Here is a 25,160-nt window from a genome sequence, read left to right as displayed (position 1 = left end):
TGTGATATAAAATTGAGCGAACGGCGGGTGAAAAGATGCAACGAACAAGCTGCTTGTTTATTGAAACGTGAAAAAATAGGGAGAGAAGCCAGAAGAGAAAAACACAAGTAGGCGAACGCACGGCAGCCAAGTGTAAGGCGAAACAACCGAACGCGGCCCGAACACTTTATCGCAGCTACCTGTTCATATACAACACACGGTGCTACGCCTAAATGACCCTATAGAAAACGCTTTGAAGATGAATTTTCCCCGGAGAGGGGGTGATTGTAAGGTAACTAACGATCCTCTCGTACAGAAACCAAACTTATTCATAAAGGCAGCACACACATATATATCCCGGGACTTTTACAATATACAGCTTTCTGTCAGGTTTTCGCTCTCTTGCGCCTCATGTGGCAGTGACGTGGCAGGTGGTTCCTCGCAGATGAACAGACAAGAGGAACTGTTGAAAAAGAACCACCTGAAAAATGCGAAGCAACTACTTTCTTCGGAACGTCATGACCAAAGGGACTTTGACGTTATCTTGGTGGTCTTTTGGACCCAAACTTGGCAGAACCACGGGACAGCCGGTCCACTGACTGGGCATCTCACCGTCCGAAATCAATACGGCGTCTTCGTCATCGCTGGCTACCGATTCTGTTTCACTACCAATGTCCGAATCTAAATCGCTGTAAAAATAGAAATCATCTTTCAGGTTAGGCTTGTGCCTTTTTGGCAGAGCGGCGGCGACCGGTGTGGGATTCGAACCCGCGATGTGTAGTTCGTCTTTGCGAGTTTGGGGATGCGCTTGACGCCGGTACGAATGCGACGACGATACGGATTCGTCGCTGTAGCGTTCTTCATCGCGCGAAAGCAACGACGAAGTACGCGGGCGTTTGCGCGTCGAACCGCTTTCGTGCTTGGACGAACCGCGGTGCCTCGGCGCGGTGTTAGTGTCCACGCTTGAGTGGTGACTAATGGGGCGGAACCGCGTCTCCGGTGATTCCCCATCGTGTTGCGGCCTTGGAGGTTGTACATCCGGGACTACGGGTTTCTTCATCAGCTCCTCGTAGTCAACGTCGTTAAGAGGAAAGTTGCGAGGCTCCCAGATCGGATGCCACTCGCCGCTTTGACGGGAGGACGAGGCTCCTTCGTCAGCGGACGATGCGTGTCGCTCACGGGGTGTCACGATGGCGGAAGGCGAAGTCGTCGTGCTGTCAAAACTCGGTGGTCGAAACTGGTCCGATGATGTTCGTCGAGTTCGGATGCCTAATTTCAACGAGATTTGTAGTTAAAATGCCGATAATTAAGAAATAAAACAGTTTTATTGCTCTAATAACAACTAGATAGACCAAGATAAGGTAGTCAAACGGTGTTCCACCAATAATATGTTAAACGACGCATAGGCAAATAGAAAACAATGTCTTTGACCACAAACTGAAAAATGTCAGCATAGTTCGGCAATAAATTTGTGTTGCAGTTACGTTTGTTCATTTAAGTTCTTCAAATAGCAGGGTGTCAAATACCCTACCAGCAAAAACGAGTAAAAAATGCAAGCAATTTGTTGTAATGTGTTAATAGTCGGGGCACGCAACGCAATAAGCCGATCGATAACACGGGGATTGCAGTTCGGACCCTTTCAGTACGTTCAACTTCATGACACATTGTTGGCCATTGGGTAACCCACCAGCTATCATTGACGGGTTAAGTTCTGGACTTCCAGGAGAGCTCGGATCCGGTGACGTCACGTGAGTCAATGGACTGGAACGAATCGACGGAGGAAAATGGAAAGAGTGGGCAGCGTCCGACAACATATTGGCCCGACTCATTGACCTAAAAAGGCGACAATTCAATAACAATTGGCGTTAGTTTGTATGCTGTCCAATACATACACATGTAGATATGATTTTCTGTACCTTGTGCCGTTCTTTTTGTTCATGCTCCATTCCATATAAGCCATGTACTTTTTCTTCTCCATAATCTCATAGTGATCATGCCTGACACGAAATTCAGCGTCGGTCAGTTCTTCAACGTCGCTGTTAGCTGCACAAGAACAATTAACTTTAATATTTAAGCTGGTTTTACATTGTTGTTTAGCAAAGTTTAACTGACACAATACAACCACTAAAATCTTACATGTCGCACCAAACAAAGCATAGCGTAGTACTTCAACATAACTGGCCAAAATGCATGCACAGATGATGTGTGTAAGTTTATATGGGCACACTACTGTAGTAATCCAAAGAAAAACTGAAATCCTACACACTTTCTTCTAATTGGCAATGTGCTGGTTTGTTAAATTAATGTTTTGTCTTAACCAGGTGCAGCAGTCCTTTGTGGCTTTTTTGGCGTTTCTACATTACTAGATTGAATGTGAGGCATGAAAGGTACACAGTTCTTTGAATAAAACGCTTTCGATTATACTGGTCATAAAACATTACATTCCACTATTTATGGCCAGAAAATAAACAACACCGGAATTTGGAAGATTAACCAGCATTTTACTGTGGATAAATATAGTGTGTAGTATTTACTAGTGTTTGGGGGAATACGGAGGACATAAACTTAAAATTTGAAACGTTTTGCAGCATGCTATGTGATGTAAGCCCAATGGGTCTGTACTAAAAATAGGTTTGTGACAGCTGTAGAATGGCTACGTAAGAAAAAACGTTAAACCGTGCCACGCGTTCCGGTCAGCTTGGCAAATAAGTGAGAAAATTTCGTTTTTAATATAATTTTACCCTTAATGCAATTCAAAAAGTAGAAAATGTGGTCGTTCCATGCAATTTTACCAAGCAAGCTGGATTAAAATACAGCACGTTGAAGGGCTAGCTGACTGGTACAGGATTTTATTTAGTGTTTGCAAATACAACATGAGCCAATAACGGCAGCATATTGCACGCGCACAGTGCTGGGAATATTAACTGCCGGATACAAGAGCGTGGGATGCTATATTACCTTTGCCCGATGAATCGGCCTGTTGTTTTTCGTCGGCGGCTGGTCTCCAACTAATAAAACAAAAAAAAAACACGGTTATGTAACGCAATTTTCATTTTAGGGTGGTTCTATATGCAGTGCTTGTAATACATGGAGAAATTCACCTTACGTAATGTAATAGCCTCATACACACATATTACGAAAAACATTTTTTAGGCGCCCCGTTGGCGCCCATAGAAAAATGTTTCTACTTGTATTGCACTTTGCACTGTACATATATGTTAAAGTTCAATACCTTTAAACCAAACAAAGAGTCACAGAGTTAGGACCAAATAAATGTGTGCGTTAATGAAAGTCGTTAAATGCGTTAATGAAAGCATGTAAGCTCCCCAAAGGGTATAAGGCAAGCGATCAAACTATATTAGTATTACAAACCTATACCCCTACCCCAATAGCCTTAACCGTCGGCAAATTATAAATTGCGCATGGAGTACATTTCTCACTTATTAAAACTTCGTTACCACGTGGCAACATGCGGTGCTTTGTACCACCCCGCAATTCACCATGCCGTCATACAAAGGTTTTATTGCCCACTTTGCGTTGTTCAAACAAGCGTAGTTGGCACTAGATGTGAAACTTCGGCCAAGCTACTACTGTTTCTGGGCGTTCACAGACAGAAAGTTTTTAATCCAAGGCCCTGCTTTAAAGGAGATAGAACAGCATAAAACAAGAGATGACGTTTTAGCATGATATGTCATTTCCACAACTTTACATGCGGTTATTGACGCCTGAAATGACCTTGCACAATTGTTAGCTTTAGTAGTGATTTTAACATTTTTCTTGTGGCCATTCCTTAACGCTATTGATTTTCGTAGGAATAGGTGTCCATATCCCAGGTTATGCCTTGAACAAAGAAACCGAATTTATGTAAAAACATACCCAGGTGTAAGTATTTCCTTGTACTGAAGCTTTTCAATTCGGGTTGTTGTTAATCCGTGTGGGATGACGATATTATTAATGTCGTATGCTTGGTCCGTCTGCCGTTTGCGTTTCAAGAAAGCCTGAAAAATTGCGCAATGTCATGGTGAAAACTCTGATTGATTGAATGTAAGCAGTAACCTACTGAAATCGAGCCTGATTGATTTTTAAAGGCTATTGTATTGACATACATAGTAACTACCATTGTATGAAGAGAACTATCGGCAAATGCATCGTAAGGCTAAAAAGAATAACAGTTGAAAGGGGAAAAATGTATTACAGATATACAGAACACGCAATACGCAACAAATCCAACTAGACATTCGTATGTAGTACTGCGTAACCACTAAAATTTCGTACTGCTTAACCACTAAAACACTAGCTCTAACACCATGTGAAGTTATCGTTAGTTGCGCAAGAAACAAAAAACAGTTGCTGATACTCCATGGTTCTATGCAAAAGCAGTAGAGATATGAAGGGTTTTACTAAAGAACGAAACGCTTTGTTTCAAAGCAGTCAAGGATTAGGTTGACAAACAAACGTGGTCTGACACGAAACTGGTTAAACGGGCGTTACGTCGAAGCGTAAACAAAGTCCTAGTCAAATTTCGCAAGCCTAGAGGCAAAAACAATTGACACTTTTTAATAGGCGACCCTGGTAGACGGCATAAACAAATGTGAAGATCGAAGTAAGCCGCAAACGCCTCTTTCCAAATCATACCATTGCGTTCAAACGAAGATAGCAATAGAAATAGTGGCTATTTTAACTGAACACTTTTTGCACACAATATTTGTCGGTATCGCTGGTGAAAGTTACTTTCAGGGTATGTCTGGCGACTTGTATCGAAGCTGCGTGTAGAAAATAGCCAATGTCCTCACAGATTTAGGACAGATTTAAGCAAGTAGTGTCCATGCTAGTGAGTGTTGTGATTAATGGCGCTTAATTATGAAACGTAGCGTGTCACGAAAATTAGGGGAAGTTGAAAAAATAAACAAACAAATTCGACTCCCGACAACAACGCTAAGGAACGGACCACATCTGCCTTTTAAAAACTTGGTAGCAGAAATACATACAACTGTTACTATAATCGCCAACTTAAACAGTAAATGGCATCATTTCTATGCAAACTTAGCATATCTAAGGCTAAAGCTGTGACCAAATTCGAAGCAAGGTATGGATTTTCGGCATACTTTGAAATATGATAAGCGGGCACATTGTAGGCCTGCGCAGTGCAAACTTTTTTGAAACCTTTACACAGCGTAATTTTGCCAAATGATTAGTGGTCAGAACGTTCTGCTGTTTTGCCTCAAGCAGATTCGCAATATTACGTGCATGACATACTCTTAACAATTGAATATGTCCATAGGATCAGATTCTGATTTGCAGGCGGTTTTCGAAATTTGGACCAGAGTCCACACAAAAAACAAGTCCGAAACCCGGCTAGAACACAAATTTGACAAAAAGCCCGAAAGTTAAGATTTACCAAGGGAAAATTACGATACAAATGCAGCCTTGGGTGATGTCGGGTCCGTTTAAAGTCCGTTTTTCCTAACTGATGCCCAAATCTTAAAAAAGTCAGACCCGACGTACAACTCTAGGTGGGGATTCAAATATTGTAAGTAACGTTAACCCTAATTCGAATTTATGCAAAGTCGCATCAATAATTCCAAGGATCACTGGCTTGCTGCAGTCCCTGTAAAAAGTCCTCACGCAACCTAAAACCAAGTCAGGTCAAAAAAATTAACCGTTCTGTAGTATTTTAACCATTACAGCACTCCACTGATAAAAGAAGCTCTTGTGGGCATGGTTTACTCATACGGTTGTAGTTTTTGTTGGTTTGCAAGAACGCTCAAGGCCCAAAATCATTTCATGATTTGGTCGAATATATACCTGTACTTGCAGGTTGGAATGGGTGTCTTGTGTCGGGGTATTCGCTCCACTACGTAACTGGAAATTCTCAAGATCCGAATCAACCGAATTCATCCTTTGTCTCTTGTGATAATCGGCCATTGTCTAAATAACAAAACGAACAATTACAGCAAAACAGATAATTGTACATAGTGTTGGTAACCAGAAAAAAATAATTTAACCAAATCAAAGTTATGCCTAGGAACACCATACACGGACTTGAAAAGTAATTTATTCACAACTGCCAAGGAACTGGTGTATATACGTCTACATGATGTGTTCTATATAACACAGCAGTTCCTTGGCAGTTATGTTTATGATTAAAGTTATGCCTATCTATGTAATTAGTTACCACATTGATTTTGGAGCTTGATTCGGGATAGCATGATGAAACTTTACAGTTTCTATGCTTACCTGAATGCTACCACGTCGCTTGTGGCTGTCAGCGGTAAAAGAATCGCCCGAACTCAGTCTCTGCATCGAGTTTACCGACTTGATTCTCTCCAAAACAACCGTAGCCGACCGCGACCTGGTCTTAATCTTTTCGGCCAGACTTTCAGCTTTGTTCTTCGAATTTTTACGTTTGTTCCTGAGTTAAGAGACAGGTCATTCAGACTGAGTTACTGAAAAGTCCTTATCAACGTAAAGAGAAAGGATATTTTGGCAAATGTGTTACGCGATGTATGGTTAAGTGGGTGTAACTAGAAATGTTATGTTACTGCGGTGGTAGGAGTTTTTCCACAGCGCGAAAAAGAAAAGAAGTTACGTAACCGAATCCGAATTTGCCAAAAAGACAAAAGGCTTGAATTTTTACATTTGTTGTTGTCGGTCAAATGCACTAAATTACCATGTTAACTATAAAGGGACAAATGGTTTTAATTCCCTAGTAACCCTATGCAATTCGTTGCATTGAAGGTTGTGATTTCAAATGAGGAAGAAATGTATGGATTAGCATATGCTGACGTGGAAGCAATTGAAAACCTCAGTCGCATTTATAACCAAAACAGCTGCTAGTGACGCGCATTCAATGAATAAGTAGGGGTTAGAATTTGGACATACCAAACTCATATTTAAAGTTCAGTGTACAACTATTGACTATATCTTGCTGTAAGTAGCGTTAGTAACGTACACCGAAAGGGGACAGAAACTGGAAAAATATATTTCCTAATCAATACGGTATGTCCGAGTCCGACATATGACGTTGGCAAATGCGCCGGGATTCTTGATCGGTTTTTAGTTCACGACAGTTAGTTGTTCTTTCCATACATATATAAGCTATTACTGCCAGGCTAATATCAAGTTGAAAGAGTTTATAGAGCAAAATACATTTGCCAGAAGTTCTTTCCATACGTTTGTGACAGTTACGACCACTATGATACCGTCCTGCTGTAAGTACCACCAAAAGGGAATAGTAATTGATGAGATACGTTTGATGTTAATTTATATCAATAGGTCTATATATAACACAAGCGGCAAATGCGCCGGAATTCTTTATTGGTTACTGGACTTACTTTTTCTCATGTCGTCTTTCGCGTTTCGTCATCTTTTCGTTGTACCACTTGTGACTGCTTTTCATAAACGACCCAAGTCGCAAGGACAGAGGTATATCTGCGTTAAACAAAACTCGCGTTAGTCATAAAATAGCAGGTTGACTCGTATACTAACTTTTTTTTTAATTCGTTGTCTGACACACGCATTGCAATCCAAATGGCAACGAAAATGCTGGGCCGTTAACGTAAATAGGTCACTTGTCAGAGAAAACAAGAAAGCAGGTTTGGATGTTGGTCATTTGTGCGTAATTTAAGTAGCCGTTTTAAGTTACACGAAAAAGAAAACATTGGAAGACAAGTCAGGTGCATTCAAGGTTACCACAAGATAACAGTAATGGTCATGTTTATGTAAACCAATTCCGAAGTCAAAGAAACATTGTAACACCCAAACAGTTAAAAAATCGTGTGTATGTTCTCTACGCTGGTAGGACATTTTATGAAAAGCAACCGTCAAAAACGGAAAAGTTTGTCCTTGCAACTTAACGCCCTTACCTTCTTCGGTTGAAAGCATCTTGTGGTACGAATGATCGTGTATTGCTGCCTTTGACTGAATGGAATCCTGAGCAATTTCCAGAGGCTTACCGTCACCGCGATGGAAAGGCGTTCGGCGTACAAAATCGTGGCCCATTAAGCGACTGTCGTTGCCCACTGTAGACGGAGCCAGCGACTGAGAAAGAAAAACAATTGTGACGTAAGCAGTGCGTCATAATAGCGTTCGGGTCGACCAGGCACACATCCTTTTCAGTCCATCAAGTGATTGCCCAGTGAAATTCTATTTTAAGCGCGACCAACATGTTGTATTGTAAATAGAATGGTTGGGAAAATACAACTGAAAACAAAGTTTGAAAGTTGTACATCCTCCTAGGGCAGTGGTTCTCAAACTTTTTTGACCGCGACCCAAATCTGAGTATTATGAATATCTCACGACCCAAGCCTTAAACATCAAAATATTTAAATATTATTATTAACGAGACGAACTGCAATTTCGAGGCCACGCCGTCGCCGCATAGGAGTCTGCACAGGTCTAAATGGCTGCAGGCTTAACGAGGTCGATTCGTTTGACAACACTGCATAAAAAAACACACATTGTGGCTTTGCAGCACCATGATCATTGATAGAAGTGAATCCCAAATCTAAAAAGCTTTCTTGTATGAATACTTACTCATCCTTAAACGCTTACTGTTACATCTCCACGTCTAGTTTCGCAAGATTACCTTGTCCTATTATTCCCCGTGCTATGACGTTACAATCGCTGTGCGAGTAACAGTAAAATTGGAAGGCCATTGTCGGTATGTTGTAATGATTGGTTCATTTAGTGTACAACGTGTCAAATGAGGTGACTTTACTACTACATTAAGAAAATTCGTTTATGTTTACTTAATACAGTAATAGTTCGTTTGGGCAGAATTGAATCACTGCAGCGCGACCCATTTTCACTGCAGCGCGACCCACCACTGTCCTAGGGTGCAACATTGAAAATCTCTTGTTGTAAAACCTTAAACAGCAAACACAGCCAACAAATTTTACTATGTAACCACATCAAACACATTCCTAGGAGAAGGTTAATTGTAAAATCAGTTTATTTGCTATTAAGAACAAAATGAGGCTAACAACGGTGTTAAAGGGACTTACCTTGCTAGAAGCTAGCAAAATGTCTCTGGCTTTTACCAACGGTCGAGACTTTACTGATTGACTTAGTGGTCGTGTTCTTGCTGCCACACATGTAGAGTCAACAGGCAATGAGCAAACTGGCATGGAATCCGTCTGAGACCTAAAACAAGAAATGCGTTGAGTTACGAATTGATGTATGTTGACAAACTGACTCTACACAAAAAAACATTGAAACAAGTATAATGTTTAACAACCGTAAAACCTGACAAATCAGTCACAGGAAAAATATGTCATAACTGAAATAGCAAGCTTTGCACATGCAATAGCTAATAAGAATTTGTGGTTTCATAGGTAAAGGTTATAAATTTTTACCTGCTAAATGTCTCTGTTGAGGGCATTGGAGATTGAGCACTCACAGATACAGGAGACAGATTGTCCAGTAAACTAAATAAAACAATAGACATTTTAACTAAACAAGTCACAACAAAATCACAAGGGCTAAACACCAGATATGAAGAACAGATAATGATCATACACCATAAATATATATTTGTAAACAGAGAAAGTAACACTAGTTACGCAAATAACAGTTTTTATTCACACTTGTGTGTTTCTATCAATTCACTTTGCTAAAGAAGTAAGAAATGAGGAAACCAAGTAGTCTTGAGATTTACAGCTCTTACATAAAACTATAAATCCCCTTGTGGGGTAAATTGCATAACCAGTAATAATCCCTTAATGTCAATGCTTGCAATTTGATCTCTTTTCCATCACAACAACCTTAACCTAGTATACACATAATAAAGAAATTGCTTAGGCAATAAAACATACTTAGTAGTTTGCTTATTAATGTTTTGCACCATCTTGCTAACACTACACGGTGATGAAGTTGCTGACGTCAGTTTCAAAGGAGTGTGGTTTGATTCCAAAGTAGAAGCCTGAAAAGTAAGTATTGACTTTGAAGTGGTTTTACACAATTTGTGTAACATAAAAGCTACATTGCTATTAGTTAAGTGTTGCTGTGCGCGAAAATTTTGCCTACCTCTTGGTTTCCTTCAACAAATGATGTTGATACTTGTTGATGACCAAGTAAAACTTCACCCTGTGTACAACATAATTGCACTAAACCTGGTAGCAACATAATAACCAACACTCATTTAAATGTAAAACTAATAATTCGGTAGCAAAAATACAACAAACAGTTATTTTCATATTGTACCAACAACAGTAAACAAAGTAAAAAAATATGCAAAAAAAATTAAGAAGACATTTAACATAATGCTTTGGGACAAAATCAAAATGTTTCAATTTCAAGCAATATCTTGACTGTGGTATAATAAATAGGGATGGTCCGAGCCGAGCCAGAACCCGAGTACTCGGGTGCTCGGCCGAGCAGTTGCACAATCTGACCCGAGCTGTAAATTTGCGTATTCATGCCCTGCTAACATATGTAACTAGTGTTCGAAATGGTTTCTATGAACAAAAACGAATGATTTTTCAAATATATTAGATGGTGGAAAAAACGCGTACTTCATGGGCATGTGCAGCTTGATACACCGCTGATGACGTAAGAAACCTTGTAGAGCTTAAACGTAGAAAGGGGATTTTTTGTGACGTCACAATGCACCGAGCGTGCTCGGCCGAGCACCGAGCATTAATGTAAGATGCTCGGTGCTCGACCAAACAGAACATTTGCAGTTTTGGCACATCCCTAATAATAAACTTAACATACCTTGCTTGATCGAAGTTGTCTATACAACTCGTTGTGGGAACGAATTTTAAACTCAAGATCAGACACTTGTGCTTGAAGCCAAGTCCATCGCTTAGCAACTGATAACCTTTGCTGTAACCAAACTTGTTGTGCAGATGGAGATCTAAAGGAAAAAGTAATATGCCACAACATGTATTGTTTTACCATTACACATTGCATTCATTTGGCCCCCAAAACATGACACAAAACAGTTGTCACAATTGCACAATGGCAGATTGTGGATCAGAAAAAGGTTAATTTTGTCACCATTTTAAAGGTTGCAAAATTTAATAAAGTGATGGGCTTCACACACTTTACAGGAAATATATACAGAAAATATATATATATATACCGGAAATAAAAAATCGTGCATGGATAACAAAAATATGCAATATCTTTACCTGCGTTTATGCTGGTCAGGCTGATGATGTTGGGTAGATTTGTGTTTTAATGTTTTACGACTGGGTATGTATCCTTCTCCAGACTTGTAAACACGTTCAGGTATATCTTCATCCGAACTGCTATCAGTAAGTTCTGGGTCAAAAGATGACTGCACAAAACGTACTTCTTTCCGCAATAATCCTAAAATTTGTGTAAAGAAAGGTAAATATATATCTCATTTCAAGGACAAACAAATGATAAAATGTATCTGCATAAAACCTTCAACAACATTGTATTTGCACATAGAGTAATATCAACATGTAACCCTTAGCTTAAATTGTAACATACCTGATTGTGACTCAGCAGTTTTATGGCACATTTGTTCAGATTTATCCAGGTGAGTGTTTAAACTGTCCACATGGTCATTGCCTGGTTTTGCATGTCCATCCAAACCATCAAAAGAATATTTCCGGTGGTGTTTCCGTCTTTGCAATTTTGCCCTCCAAAAAAACCTTGCTTGGTCTGACAACTGTCCAGGTTTTGTGTTTTTATTTGTTTTACTGTCACTGGTTTCAGTGGCCTTTGAATCACAGCATGTTGCCACTTCCTGTAACTGATTTCTTACTTTCACATTTACGGCAGCACACCTAATTTTATTTAAACGTGTTTGCAAAACCGTAAGGTCGTGCTTTTGGGTAGTGTACCGCCGTAGTACTTCTTTGAATTGCTGTGTTTGTGTTGCATGAATTTTATCCAAATTGGAAATCCTGCTTACAGAAACTTCTTCAGTTTCTTCAAAATTTAGGCTTTTGGCAGAAGAGGAAGACCTGCGCTTTGATTTTACAGAACCCTTTTGCGCACTGTTATCAATTGGCAAACCCTGTGCTCTAGTAAGAGATGCTGCTAGCTCATGCAGAGTGTTTGTTAGTTTTAACGGCAAATTTTGCATATGGTTACCAGTAATGAGACTTTGAGCCAAGCCTTGCATACCAGGCACACTGTTTAGATTTGAAGAAACCATGGAGTCTGGGTCAGTCAAACACGTCTCCTTTATATTCAAAGCTTCCAGTTCAGCGACATAAGCACTATTACACAAGCCATCACGAGAAGCAGCAGTACCAGATGAGTCACTGTTGATTCTTACAACAGAATCACATATATCGCTCAAGACACCCATGACATCCAGTACAGTCCCAGATGCAGTGGTCACATTAGTTTGTTCTTGGCATTGGGATACCAAGGGTTCGTTTGACACAGTGGGTAATAACCTCCCTGATGTTGAAGACAAGTTTGTATCTACTATATCTGTTGTACTTGTTGATGATATCACAGACAGCGGTTGTGTAGATGATTTAGTTTCACAAAGAGTACTATTTAAATTTATATCCATTTGAATACGATCCAAGTCTTCCAGATGTTTATTTTCCATATTATCCTGGTTTTCTAAAGACTTTTTATCTACTTCTTCAGATTTGTGGCAGTTTGTTATTAAACTGGCAGTCAAAGGTTTATGACAGACAGCTTTTAAAGAGTCTGTATTAAAGTCTGTTTTTGTCGAGGTAGTTTCTGGTATAGGTTGTCCAGTGGTTGGTGATGTTTGTCCTGTGTGAAATTTATCACTGTCCACCTGATGGTCAGAACGCCATCCATTTGACTTGTGAACTTCATGGGCAGAATCGCCACTTCCGTTAACCTCCTCAGATGTTACTAACTTTTTGGTGCTTTTACTTTGTATTGCCTTTTTTAAGTCTGAAATCGCAAAACAAAAATTAACTTTTAACATAATAACATAACATCAACTTAACAACAAACTATAACAATTTATTTATCAAAATTGCTCAACACCTAATACGTAGTCATACTAGTCACTTTATACACAAATGCTTCAACAAAAGCTATTGTTATTATCAGTGAAATAATCGAACATAAAGTACAGGAAGCCATTGTTACCTTGCTGTAGAATGGTTATTGAAGACACATAATCACCAGATCCTCCATTTGGTGGGAGTTCTAGCAAGCGATTTGACTGTACAACCTTGTTATCAATCGTATTCACATGGTTTGTGCATTCTTTCATTGGTTGGAGTTCATTTTCATCTTGACGTATCAATTTTGCTGCAGACTCAGCATCATCAATGCTGTGTCCCCCGTTCATCTAGATTGAAAGTGGTAATGATGAAACAAACAATGAACCATGTACTTATTAGATGCAACAAATCACCTTTGCAGTAACAATACCTGTTCATAAATGGTGTTGTTTTCAGTTATGTTAGTCTGTGGTGAATTTGGGGGAAGTTGAAGATACTTGATAGCAGCACTGTTGTTATCGTGGTTACTTGTGTGCAAGGCCGGAGCCATACTATCATCAAAACTTTTGTCCATTCGTCATATCACAAAACTAGCAGCATTTCCTGCATGTAAAAAAGCCAAGTGGAAAATGAAAGACAAACACTAAATTCAGAAACATCAGGGCCATTCAAAAATTTTAAACATCACTGATATTATCATGAAAAACAGTCTTAATCTTAGTATACATACCTGATAGTTTACCGAAGATTTGTCATGCCAAAAATGATTTTTGTTGTAAATAAATACTCAGTTGCGATACAGTTTCAGTTTTGTACAGTTTTTTTTAAAGTTGAGTGTAAAAATCTAACATTCTCATAGTTTCTGGAGAATAAAAAGATAATGTAAACACAACAAATAAATATTTTTTCACTGTTCAGTGGAACAACAATATTTTTTTCGTGAAACGATGCTGATGTATTTAGTTAAACATGCAGATTCTCCAGAAAAGGAAGTTAAAAATTCAAAACGGAATTTAGCAGCAGTATCACACAACATGGCTTCACACACACATGACAATTGCGACCTATATATATAGAGAGGGCAAATCTGAGCCCACACATTGAAAATAACAGCGTAATTTATCGGTAATTTCACGTTGATCTGCCTTAGAGGGTAATTGCAGCCTTCAGGACCGAGGCAATGGCACAATTTGCGCGGGTATTAAACGCAAGACAGAAAACGCACAACGCAAAGGAGGAATATATTGTATGAAGCATTTGCAACTCTATTAAGCCGCCTGACTAGTCAACATTAGAAAAAGCGGTTTGAAGTCTTTTTCGCACGTATGTGCCGAATGGCGATGATAATATGGTGTAACGCACATCACCGGCATAATGTTTATTTGAGGTGCACCCACTACACACAAATACGCTGACACGATAAACGCTTGAATAATTCAGCAATCTGATTCGCCAAGGACACCTGCAATGCGACATACGCACTCTATGTTGACCTTGAAACTCTCAAACCGTTAAGAGTGTTGAGCGCCATATGCAAAACAAGTCCCATCAAAGCGCCAAAAATGCCAAAGCGCAATGTAGGGAGTAAATCGACTTTCAAGCAGAAATGGTCATTGAGGTATATACTATAATGAGTGAGGACTGTCGCACACGCAAGCGTGGCGCAATACCATCAAGCCCTGCCTTTACAATCTTAAAGCATTCGCAACACGTGGTGAATACGATTGCTACTTGCTAGTTTCCAATTTTCTACAAGTCGGAAATAACTGGTTAGTTCAAGCTTGCAAAATGCACATCATTAGAACAAATTTTCGCATCTAACAACTCTAGATAATTCTCGACGAAAATGATTAACTGCTTGTAAATGAAAACAAGCTCTAATTGCAGCCTGACATTAAGCGCCCTGTGTTAGGTACAAACGATGCTTCCAAATTCAAGTTAACAGATAACTGGACTAAATTGGCATTTCCGGACAACACAAGCACATAAGGCTTGAACAAGTTCAGTCAGAAAAAGGTCGTTGAACTGTTTGTGTGTTTAGGTTTAGTTAGTTCATTACATACGAAGCCTGACCTAACAAGGTCTAACAAACACGTACGCATACGCATCATAAATTACTTTACATAACACTGGCTTTATTCCCCAAATACGCACATAGCTCCTCTAAAAAAGCACAACCATGACTATCAACATATAATTTATGCTTTCATGCAAATGAACCAAAACAACAAAGCAGCGTGCTTATACTAACGCCAGTTTTATTCCACTGTTTACCAATCGTTTTATCTATTATACTACCTGATGTCTTAGATTTTAGATCCAATTTATGAAGTACAACATCAATCTTATCATTATAAATAAACACTCATGTTCTCCGATCAGCCTGACTCAGCACAACACTACGAAAAGGATAAAAAGCACATGCTTATTGTTTGGAGTGACCTGTTGCATTAGCGCCCTCTCTCCGAGCGAGAGAGGTCACGTGATCAGCTCACTATGCGAGCCACGTCTCGTGCGGGCCAACACCCCGCGTCCACTCTACATTTTAGCCTCGTTTTGTCGATTTAGCACCTAAAACCACTGCAACTTTACCTCATTATCGTTAACAAATCAGAAAGTCTTCGAATGGCACCTAACAAACAACTACAACTTTGCTTTTAGCCTCAAAACTTCGAAGCAAAACGAACCCTTTCTGCGCGCACACCAGACAGTCCAATAATGGCGACATGAAAACGTTCGCAGCGAGACTGCCTGGTCCTCGTGATCTCACTCAAAGCGCGCCTCTGATTGGTCGGCGCCATTCTTTGTCTGATTTCACTCCCGAATATTTATTCGCAAATTCGCGCATTTTTAATGCAACTGTTGACGTTTGCTTGTAATAATGAGCTTGTATTACCACAATTCAAATTGGTTTAACATTATTTGTTATTTTAAAGCTATTTTGTATTAATATGAAAAAATATCGTTGAACAAAAGTTTGCGACGAGGGAGTGAAATCACCAGCATATCCACGGTTGGTGTGTTTTTGGCGGGTAGTGGGCTGTGAACAGTGTGAAGGAAATATGTATACCCAAATAAAACTTTAAATAACTACATGATAATGAAAAACATTAATAATATAAAAAAATAGCACTACTATCTTTTCATATTTTTTGCTTTTTTATTGTTCATGTAGTTTGTATAGCATTTAATTTTAAATGGATTTTATCTGGACACCTGAACCATATAAAATTTCCACATTCATCAACTTGATTTAGTTCAAATGCTAATCTCTGTATGAATAATACCAAAAGCACTATGATAACTAAACTTTATTTGATTTGTGTTTCTAATGATGTGAAGGGAAATAAAGTAACAACTTACACTATTCAAAGTATTCCATAATTGTCCCTATACTCAAACTGAGGGCTTTAAATTAGTTTTAGAAGCTGTTACATTAAAACATTCTCCAGTTTTATAGTTAAATACTTGTGCAGTTGTGAAATGTTTTCCTACTTTTATTCAAAAAAAGTTTGTTTGGTTACAAAACTTGGACCAGCCCATCTGCACCTAATATAACATAAAATTGGATACATGTTTCATGCAAATTTATTGCATCAGCATCACAAAAAATGAACAAATATAAAGTCTTGTTTTTTTGCAGCAAAGTGGGGAATATAATGCTTTTTAACATTTGATTACATATAAAATAGCAAAGTATTATTGTTTTACAGAATTTGTTGAAAAGTATTTTATTACACAAATAGAGTCATTTAACTTTGCAAATGAAATAATTACAGTTAAATTCATAAAATAAAAAGCTCTACAGTTTGCCATAATACAGATTATTGAATGTGCAAGTTGCTTGGAATTTTATTTCATCAAAAATGCATAGTACCAAGAAGAAATGCATAAAAGTTCGAACAAGAACAGTAATTTTGTTTTCTTGGCAATGAATGAATAGCACCACTGACGTAAAGAAGTCAAAGTAAAAATGCAACCTGTTTTTGCCAACTCTGTAGAATAAGGTAATATAATACTGTACAACATAAACTAAAGCAATAATGGTCACTTTCGGAATTTAAAAACAGTTAATCAGGTATCAGTCGGTCATCAACATATAGGGTGTGAATAATTCCAGATTTTCGGTTGCCACTTGATATTGCTTTGACATAACAGGAATGGTCACCCACTTCAAAGTGTGTTTCTGTCCCTTCGTCAGTAAATTCGCCCTGTGGGGTTTAGTAAATCAGATGACGAATTGTCCCAAAATGCACAAATACAGGCAAAAAGCACCACTTTAGTGTAAAACATTTACAATAAAACCTCTAAAGCAGAAGATGTTAATTTATTTCAAAAACAAAATGAAATCAAGCTGCAATGGAAGACAAATGTAGCAAACTTGTCCTATGAAAATATTTGACATGTGATGTCAAATTTGTGAAGGTGAAAAAGAAGTATACAAGTTTGTCAAGTTACAGATAAATTTTCTTCACAACCAAACAAAGGTAAAGGTATAAATCAGGGCTACTCAAATGGCTGACCGCGGTCCATATCCGGACCTTTGAGGTGTTCGATGTGGACCTTGACGGTCTTTTGATTACGGCAACATTTGTGTGTTAATTAACTAAACAATGCTATGTAGAGGCACTTTTTAAACTGGGGTCGGCATAACGATTGATCGGCAGTCTGCGAGGAGCCTAAAGTCCTGCCAAAATCTTATGTGAGTTCAGATTGTCCAACTATGATGAAAAAATGGTCGATTATTTCACTATACATTTAACAAAGCGGCGGTTGTTTGCACATAATTGTATCTGTGATTTAATAAACTGAATTTTAAATCATTACCTTACAAAGTAATCCTGTAAAAGCAGATAAAATGTATTCTTTATGACGTTGTACCAATACACTCTCACAAGGAATAAAATCACGTTTGGTGCATATCAGTTCAAGATTTCAATTTTGACAGCGATTGTCCACATTAGCTATAACCAAATAGGCTAAGACATGTTACATTTGCATATCTGACAGAAGTGTCCGGACCTTTGGTAATTTTTACCTTTTCTATCTGGACTTTTGACGAAACTAATTGAGTAGCCCTGGTATAAATAATTAAATACTAGTTTATATTCTTACTGCAGTTTCCATCTTTTCACCATTGCACCAAATGTCCATTGTATCTTTTTCTAAAAAGACATCAATAACAAAAATAATATGGACTATTAAATTGTGTTTTTTATTCTGTATTTACCCAAGACTATTCTTGTATCTCGACCACTCAGAACCAATGTCCAAGCCTTGCTGGTTTTGTTCTTGTTCTCAATAAACTTTTTTAAGCTTTTTCCCTGCACTTCTAGTGTGTATTCATATGCAAATCCACTACAGGCATCAATGTTTATGGTGCCTAAACATGTAGCAGTTACTAAAAGTTACAAATACAACTGCACAGTGCACATACCTTTAACTTTTTGTTTCCCAATTGCAAAATCTTCCTTTCCTACCAGTTTAAACATCCATTCCTTGCGAAATATTTCCTTAACGGAACATAATATCAGGATCAATAATGATTTATTTTATCCCTAATCCATTTATAAACATTTTACTTGGTCATCAACATATATTGCTCTTTTTCCTGTTGTGGTGCCATGTTCAAATTCCACTTTGTGCACTCCATCACTCAATGCTATTTCCCAAACAGCAACGAGATCAGGTAAAGGTTTTCGACTTGACATAATTATTGTTACCCGTTTGTCATTGTCATTATTAATTACAAGCAAAAAAACGACGCAAACTTCTTTTAAAAATGCGCTTGTGAAATCAAAACAAACTCTTCGTGCAGCGTCGCGTAACCAATAGCGAACTTTATCCTGCGTCTTTTTTCCTTGACTTCTCTTCAACCAGAGACTTCTCTTCAACCAGAGTAAAAAATAGGGTGAACAAGCATTGCCCGGCCAAGCAGTACATGTTAAATTGTTAACCCAATTCCAAAAACGTTTCTACGTCTACATTTTCGATTCTATAACTTGGCGTTTTAAACTAGTTTTTGTGAGAGTCACAACATTTTGTCCACCCATTCTCCTAAAAATGTGGCTTCTCAAAATTTGCCACTGGCTGTGTAAATTGAAATTCGTTGACACGAAAGCCCACAGGTTCCCACTGACTTTTCGCAATTTCAATTGTTGTACCGATCGACGCGATTTGTACTTCAACTAGCTTCCATATAACAACTACCATATAATCGGACATTCTACGTTCTGATTCCTTTTTTCTGACCAACAAAAGATCTTGTCACGCACGAAAAGAACACACAGCGGTAAGTATTTGTGGATTTATTTGCCATTATTGGCTTCTGTCGGACAACATAAGCCCTAGTTTTTATTATGGCGTGTTCTACTTCGCATAAAATGCAACACAATCGGAACAAAAACAAGAAAAAGGCCACTAAAACAAACTTCCAGAGATACAGTCGAAAATTTCTTTTCTGTACGCATAGTCTGAACCGGAGTTAAGAAGAGGTTGATTAGATGCTAACCACCGTGCGTACATGCAAACAAGCACTCCACAACCCAATACATCTTCCTGCAGTGTTCGGTTTTTGGTTTCTAACGCCACGATTTTTATGTCAAACTTATCCTTCATTAACTTTGTCATGAAGTCCTTCGCCATTTTGACAAGTACGTCGTTGATGTCTAATGACAACTGCATTGGGTCTAAATACATCAGCGTTCGTTTGACAACGTCAACAGCTAGAAGTATCCAGTGAGCTCCTGTTGGGTTCCATGGGACAAATATGTACTTTTTCCCATTAATGGTTTCATCCTGCCATAGCTCAGGCACGGCCATATCCTGTTGCAACAAACTCGAATGCTCCGAAGAGGCGTATAATACATGTTTGTACTCTTGACATAAGGACCATAGGTAGCTGTTAAGAACGTCGTCCACTAGCCACCCTTCCTTAAAGTTCTTATCCGAGAGCAAGACTAACTGTCGCTCTTCTAAATCAAGTTCAGGTTCAAGGCACTTTAATTGGACCAACGAGAGGTAGTGGGGGCCGTTTTTGAGCAGAAGTTGTTCCAATGAGTTCTGCGTTACTTGTTTTATACTCGGCGTAAACTGGGGTTGGAGATTGATCTGTAACTCTGTTGTTCCAATGCCTGACACGTTCTCCTCTACCGCGTAGGTTGCGGGAAAGCTTGAATTGTCCAAAGCCACTTGGTAGAACGGTTCAAGCACCGTTACCTCTTCAGTCGCTTCAACAGGCAAGTTAGGGTCTGACTTTGAAACCTCAAACAAGCTACTGCCTACAAGGTCGATATCTTCACTGTAGTCAGACGCATGGTGTATATCTTGAAGAATGCTTGTCAGTTCGTCGCGGGCTTTAACCAGGTCCGCTTCAGATGTTACACCTTGTATGTTATTTCGAATCCGATTTATAATGCCTGAAATTTGATTTCTTGGGTCAGGCCTTACAGCCTTGGCGCTCATTGCTATCTTCTGGTTGGCAATCTTTTCAACAACCAATGGGTCAAGTGTCATAAGAACTTTCATGTTTAAAGGTGTTTCATTCCCATCAAGTTTCTTGTCAATAAACGCTCTGAAATAATGATTGCGTATGACTTTCAGTGTGGGATGAAACCTTTTGTTTGACAAGGGTGGAGGTTTGGTGTCACGAAAAAGCTCATTGTTGACATAAGAAGATAATCGTTCTTTAATTTCCTGGGCTGAGAAAACCCCTTCATCAACTAAACTGTTAATTTTTGTGATTAAACGAGGGTCCACTGGTTGAGTTACTTCAACAGCCTAAAAAACATATGACATGCAAGTATTCTCTTGATTTTACAGATTTTTTTTAAATAAATGGACCTATCTCAAGGGTCTCAAAAGTATTATATATATATAAAACAAGTGAGTATTCATGTCAATTATATTAATTTTAACACATTTATACATTTATATAATTTAGCACATTAAAGATTATTTATTTGTTCTCTTACAATCATAAGACAATGAAAACAATTTTGGCTCAAAGTGGGAAATTTTGTTTCACAGCTAGGTTAGTATGTATACATACACTAACTTGCATTAAAGAGTATGTATGCAGATTAGTTTTAACTGCAGCACCAAAATTAAATACCTCTCCAACCACATGTCCTGAGTGGGCATTGCTTGATGGAAATGTTACCCAGCAACCATATTCTTTCAACAAGTTTGATTGGTTGCCATTGAGCAGTTCCCTCAACTTTTTACTCCCCTCAGTCTGCTTGGATTTTATCAGCTCATCAATCTGAATTTATTATTGGAATGAGTTTACAGGGATAAAAACAAGGACTTAAACATAGATAATTTGATGCGTTTTAGTATTGTACATACACAGAAGGTGAATTTACCTCATATTCGGGGTATGTCCATATCTCTAAAACACTTATACAAGCCCTGCAGTTTTTCTTAATTGATCCTTCAACCCTGAGGTATTTCCTTTTTCCACCATGGGTTAAAACCTGCAAAAGTTGTTTTATTTAAGTAGAGCACTTTTGTTTCTATTAATATCTGTTGTATATATACCCCATTCTTGAGGGATTTTCTTTTTTCCTTTCTTTCATAATCTCTATCACGACCATGCTGACATTCAAGTTTTGCACTTTGGTCAATAGTGAAGGGTATCCTGGTGTTTGGGTCCCATCGAATACGACTTCTGGTTGGATCTGTTATCAAAAGTTACCAAATTTAAGTACAAACAAATATTGTCATTGAAAATTTCACAGATAAAGATTCAAATTAAAAATCAATTTTGGAATTCTTTAGACCAGTGCTCCGCAACCGGTGTGCCGCAAGACATGCTGGGTGTGCCGCCACTTTTTGTTTTAAATTTGTTTTTGTGTATTTTAACATTATAGCAAATGATACAGTTCACAACACCAAACTAAAGCTACACTACTCACTACACATTCGTGTTTTATTACGTCATAATATACTTTACAGCGGCTTAATGCAGGGTCAGGTGTGGACCCATGAAGGTTTTTGTGCCGCCTGCGAACTAACTTTAGGTGTTTACCTCAAGTGGAATGCCCTGTCAGACCACTGATTTTAAGAAACAAACATTCTTTATCAGTAATGGCTAGAAATGGAAATAGTTTCTCCTATTAAAAATCAGCAATTCCAATTGTTGCGTCAAATTTTTCAATTGTTTCGGCGTGCCATTGTTTTTTTGTATGCCATTGTTTTCATACATAGTAGTTTATTGCACTTGGTATTTTTACTTTGCTACACCGCATTGTTTCTTGTTTATTGCATTACAAATGCTTTATGTACATTATATGGCACAAACGCACAACACTTTCAAGGACATAATATTTTTTGTTCATATTACTTTTACAAAAAAAGTTCCAATAGTACGGCCCTTTACCAACGTAAAAAAATGTTTTTGTCCCTCAAAGAAGTTTAAGACCCCTGGCTTAATGCTTTTTTAGGCTTTCAAAAATTCAAATCGAATTTTTTTGGTTCGGGTGTGCCGCCGAACATTTAAAGCATGTATGGTGTGACGTGCGTGAAAAAGGTTGCGGAGCACTGCTTTAGACAAACTATGACTGTGCACCAAAATGTCCAGTGGGGCAATAAAAAAAAAACAATCACAAAACAGTTGCAGTGGCATTTGCATTTACCATATTTGTGCCGAAACAGTTTGATAAACTTGGTGGATGTTGAAAGTTCAAACTCATTAATAGCTCTCTCAGCTTCTTCTTTTGAGACAAAATACTAGAAAACAAAAACTGGTTGTAAACTTTTCACATTAATAAAAGCTATGGAACATTTATTTGTAATACCTCCACAATATTTGCTGAAGGAGTTACTTTTTTCTCGGAACAAGTTTCCTCTTCAGGGCCACTGTCATATACTTCTATTGTAAGGGACATTTCAGATTTCGTAGTTGTGCGTTTTAAAACGTTTAATCCCTGGCTGATTGGAACCAATGTACTTCAGCGACAAAAAACGACATTTTACCACTGTTTAACAAATTTAACACACAAAAAAGCAAAGATAAGTTAATTTTGAACAAATATAATCATTCCTAAATGTTTTACGCTCTCACAATTATAAGTTCACGATGTATTTTGCAAAAATATTCTTGTCATACTGTACGGTGCAGCATGCGAAACTTGCAAACTCTGATGGTGCGGATGTCAACGAGCTTCCATGATGATTAGCAGCCCAAAGTAATCGATGATTGCTTGATAACCGCCATCGATTTTGGTTGACATGAAAGATAAGAGTAGAAATCTTGCAGTTTTTAATTTAAGCTGTTCACCAAAGTGTTGGATTTTGCTACTTTGAGGAAATACAATTAGATTTGGTGATTTGTAAACTATTATGATAAAAACTGTCAGCTAAACGAAAAGCTGAGCCAAACAGTTTTTTGCAACTGATCTATAGTTTTCGTATTTTAATTTTTTATAGGCTATGTTTACTCGGCAAATTGGCTTGATAGCCATCACATTGCCACCCAAGACTAAAGCTTAAAGGTTAGTCACAGAAACCCCGTAGAGACCAGCAGACCACCCAAGTTTTAATCCCCACTTGCTAATAGAGTAAATGTTTTTTCTTTGCACATGTGCTGCGACTCTATGCTAGCTAGGCCAAAGTTGATGTGAAAGTTACATATAATCTAAAAGCATGTTTTGATGGCATGTTTAAACCGAACTAGAAACGATAGGAAGCATTCAGAATATAGATTGTAAGGCCGAAAAGTTATAAAATACGTTTCTAGCTTTTGTCAGTATGCAAGTTTATTACCTATAAGCAATGGACTAGTTGGTTAATAGAACGAAGATTATTTTACTGGAAAATTTTCACGTTTTGTTGTATCTGTCATATGTCGTTGTTTAGTTTTATGTTTCAGTTTAGAACATTTGGCATCGTCAGCAAAGGCAATCACCGTATTAGTTACATTATGTTTGCAAATCGTCAAAATATCATAGCAGTTTTTTTCCACATTATTATTGACATGTGACAAAACACAGGCTAGTAAATTAGTCGGGTTAATTTTTTTACGGAAATGCATGTTTGTTCACCATGTTTCCGTCACGCTCTTTCCGCGGTCTACCACTGGAATGCTAATCAAGATCTTATCTCAAGCACGAAAAATTTCAGATTTCACTTCGCGTGAAGTTAAAAAAGTGGCACAGGCAACTCGTGCCCTGGGCATGATGTAAGATCATTGCGATTTTTACGGCATCGTTTTGTTGCATGTAAAAAGGTAGACGTGTTTTTTGAATTATAAAGCAGTCTTTTGAGTTCAGGCATCTTGCTAAAGCTTGATTATTGGATATTACGTTGGCTTGAAATTTAGTTACACATTACTTACATGTTGCACCCATTTGGCCGTTAGATTTTTCAAACATGACAGATAAGTATTTGGTTATTCGTTGCATAGAACTGTGGTTGTTTGGTTCGAATATTTTGAACACGAACTTAATGTCTGCATTTAAAACAGGCAGTCGCATACAAGTTTTGTCTTTCCCAGTAAAGCGAGTATTTTAATGATTACCCTTACTGCACGTTACTTTTCATATGATTGCTAAAATGCTAGTTGATTGTGTTTGTGTGTGTTTATTTTGTAAAAATTAGTGCAATGTATTTTTAATGAGTGTAACACGTTTTTCAGTTGACTCGTTCAGGTCGTACCTCGGAAAAATCAATGTATATAATTAACAGATTTGTCAGAACATAATCCCTTTAAGCTATGGACGATTGAAAAGGAGATTACTGGTTTTTCCATATAGGTGCTCATTATGTGTGTAACTTCGGACGAGTCGAAAGGTCATGTAAAAAGCAATTACGCTACATTTTAGCAGACGAAAGTATTGCTACAATAACACATATTAGTATATCAGGAATCTGTTGTATTTAGACGGTGTTGTATTTTGTAAAACAATGAAAATTTAATGCCATGTTTGTGTGTGCTATAGGTATTGTGTAAGGTTTTCCTAAGAAGAGGGTATAAGGTACAAATGATCGAAATAGGACGTTATGATATATATTTAAACCCTGTTTTACTCTTAACCGAAATATACAATTTACTCTTTTCGATTGTCGGTTTTACGGCTGGGTTATTCAGCCGTGTGCAGCAAACAAGAGCATGCAGCATGGTTTTCTTTAGTAGCATATTAGCGCTCAATGTTTGATATTTGCCGTGTTATACAAGTCCATTTTTTCTTTCGTTGTGGATGCATGCTTTCTAGCAGATCATAACCTTGGTTTAAACTTGACTGTAACAGAATAAGA

The 25,160-nt window shown here is 38.1% G+C and overlaps 3 protein-coding genes across 4 annotated transcripts; all 3 read right to left on the bottom strand.

Moving 5' to 3' along the window:
- Positions 1-28: 28 nt before the first annotated feature.
- Positions 29-13,785, bottom strand: LOC145217411 (uncharacterized). Of its 2 annotated transcripts, XM_080084672.1 has the most exons (19): positions 13,633-13,785; positions 13,333-13,505; positions 13,045-13,249; positions 11,443-12,843; positions 11,115-11,295; positions 10,696-10,837; positions 10,006-10,065; positions 9,795-9,901; positions 9,336-9,407; positions 8,985-9,123; positions 7,845-8,019; positions 7,314-7,410; positions 6,217-6,391; positions 5,785-5,907; positions 3,856-3,977; positions 2,938-2,987; positions 1,896-2,022; positions 1,667-1,812; positions 29-1,248 (listed from the first exon to the last, which is right to left on the bottom strand). In XM_080084672.1, the coding sequence occupies exons 2-19, from the start codon at positions 13,474-13,476 to the stop codon at positions 479-481; spliced, it is 4,236 nt and encodes a 1,411-aa protein (XP_079940798.1). In that variant the 5' UTR covers positions 13,477-13,505; positions 13,633-13,785; the 3' UTR covers positions 29-478. The 2 variants fall into 2 exon arrangements, with proteins under 2 accessions (XP_079940798.1, XP_079940799.1); XM_080084673.1 differs by lacking the exon at positions 13,633-13,785 and having other exon boundaries at positions 13,316-13,383.
- A 2,687-nt stretch (positions 13,786-16,472) lies between these two features.
- On the bottom strand, positions 16,473-19,077 carry LOC145217415 (fas apoptotic inhibitory molecule 1-like). The gene is made up of 5 exons (XM_080084676.1): positions 18,485-19,077; positions 18,340-18,415; positions 18,133-18,285; positions 18,018-18,067; positions 16,473-17,113 (listed from the first exon to the last, which is right to left on the bottom strand). Exons 1-5 carry the CDS (start codon positions 18,611-18,613, stop codon positions 16,973-16,975), a joined length of 549 nt encoding a protein of 182 aa, XP_079940802.1. The 5' UTR covers positions 18,614-19,077; the 3' UTR covers positions 16,473-16,972.
- Positions 19,078-19,195: 118 nt separating this feature from the next.
- On the bottom strand, positions 19,196-22,910 carry LOC145217414 (uncharacterized). The gene is made up of 6 exons (XM_080084675.1): positions 22,703-22,910; positions 22,541-22,634; positions 21,444-21,583; positions 21,269-21,379; positions 21,016-21,165; positions 19,196-20,681 (listed from the first exon to the last, which is right to left on the bottom strand). Exons 1-6 carry the CDS (start codon positions 22,790-22,792, stop codon positions 19,323-19,325), a joined length of 1,944 nt encoding a protein of 647 aa, XP_079940801.1. The 5' UTR covers positions 22,793-22,910; the 3' UTR covers positions 19,196-19,322.
- Positions 22,911-25,160: the final 2,250 nt, after the last annotated feature.

Source organism: Phallusia mammillata, chromosome 3, assembly GCF_965637545.1.
Source record: "Phallusia mammillata chromosome 3, kaPhaMamm4.hap1.1, whole genome shotgun sequence".
Lineage (NCBI taxonomy): Eukaryota > Metazoa > Chordata > Ascidiacea > Phlebobranchia > Ascidiidae > Phallusia > Phallusia mammillata.
This window is presented reverse-complemented; position numbering and strand designations above follow the sequence as displayed.

What these genes read in the sequence shown, in the direction of transcription:
- LOC145217414 (XM_080084675.1), bottom strand. Translation starts at nt 22,792, where the DNA reads ATGTCCCTTACAATAGAAGTATATGACAGTGGCCCTGAAGAGGAAACT. An exon ending in CTTCAGCAAATATTGTGGAG is followed by an intron (nt 22,635 to 22,702) that starts GTATTACAAATA and finishes TTTGTTTTCTAG; the next exon opens with TATTTTGTCTCAAAAGAAGA. An exon ending in CAGGACATGTGGTTGGAGAG is followed by an intron (nt 20,682 to 21,015) that starts GTATTTAATTTT and finishes TATGTTTTTTAG; the next exon opens with GCTGTTGAAGTAACTCAACC.
- LOC145217411 (XM_080084672.1), bottom strand. Translation starts at nt 13,476, where the DNA reads ATGGACAAAAGTTTTGATGATAGTATGGCTCCGGCCTTGCACACAAGT. An exon ending in AACTGCTGAGTCACAATCAG is followed by an intron (nt 11,296 to 11,442) that starts GTATGTTACAAT and finishes CACAAATTTTAG; the next exon opens with GATTATTGCGGAAAGAAGTA. An exon ending in TAACCCGTCAATGATAGCTG is followed by an intron (nt 1,249 to 1,666) that starts GTGGGTTACCCA and finishes CGTTGAAATTAG; the next exon opens with GCATCCGAACTCGACGAACA.
- LOC145217415 (XM_080084676.1), bottom strand. Translation starts at nt 18,613, where the DNA reads ATGTCAAGTCGAAAACCTTTACCTGATCTCGTTGCTGTTTGGGAAATA. An exon ending in TGGGAAACAAAAAGTTAAAG is followed by an intron (nt 18,286 to 18,339) that starts GTATGTGCACTG and finishes CTACATGTTTAG; the next exon opens with GCACCATAAACATTGATGCC. An exon ending in AGATACAAGAATAGTCTTGG is followed by an intron (nt 18,068 to 18,132) that starts GTAAATACAGAA and finishes ATGTCTTTTTAG; the next exon opens with AAAAAGATACAATGGACATT.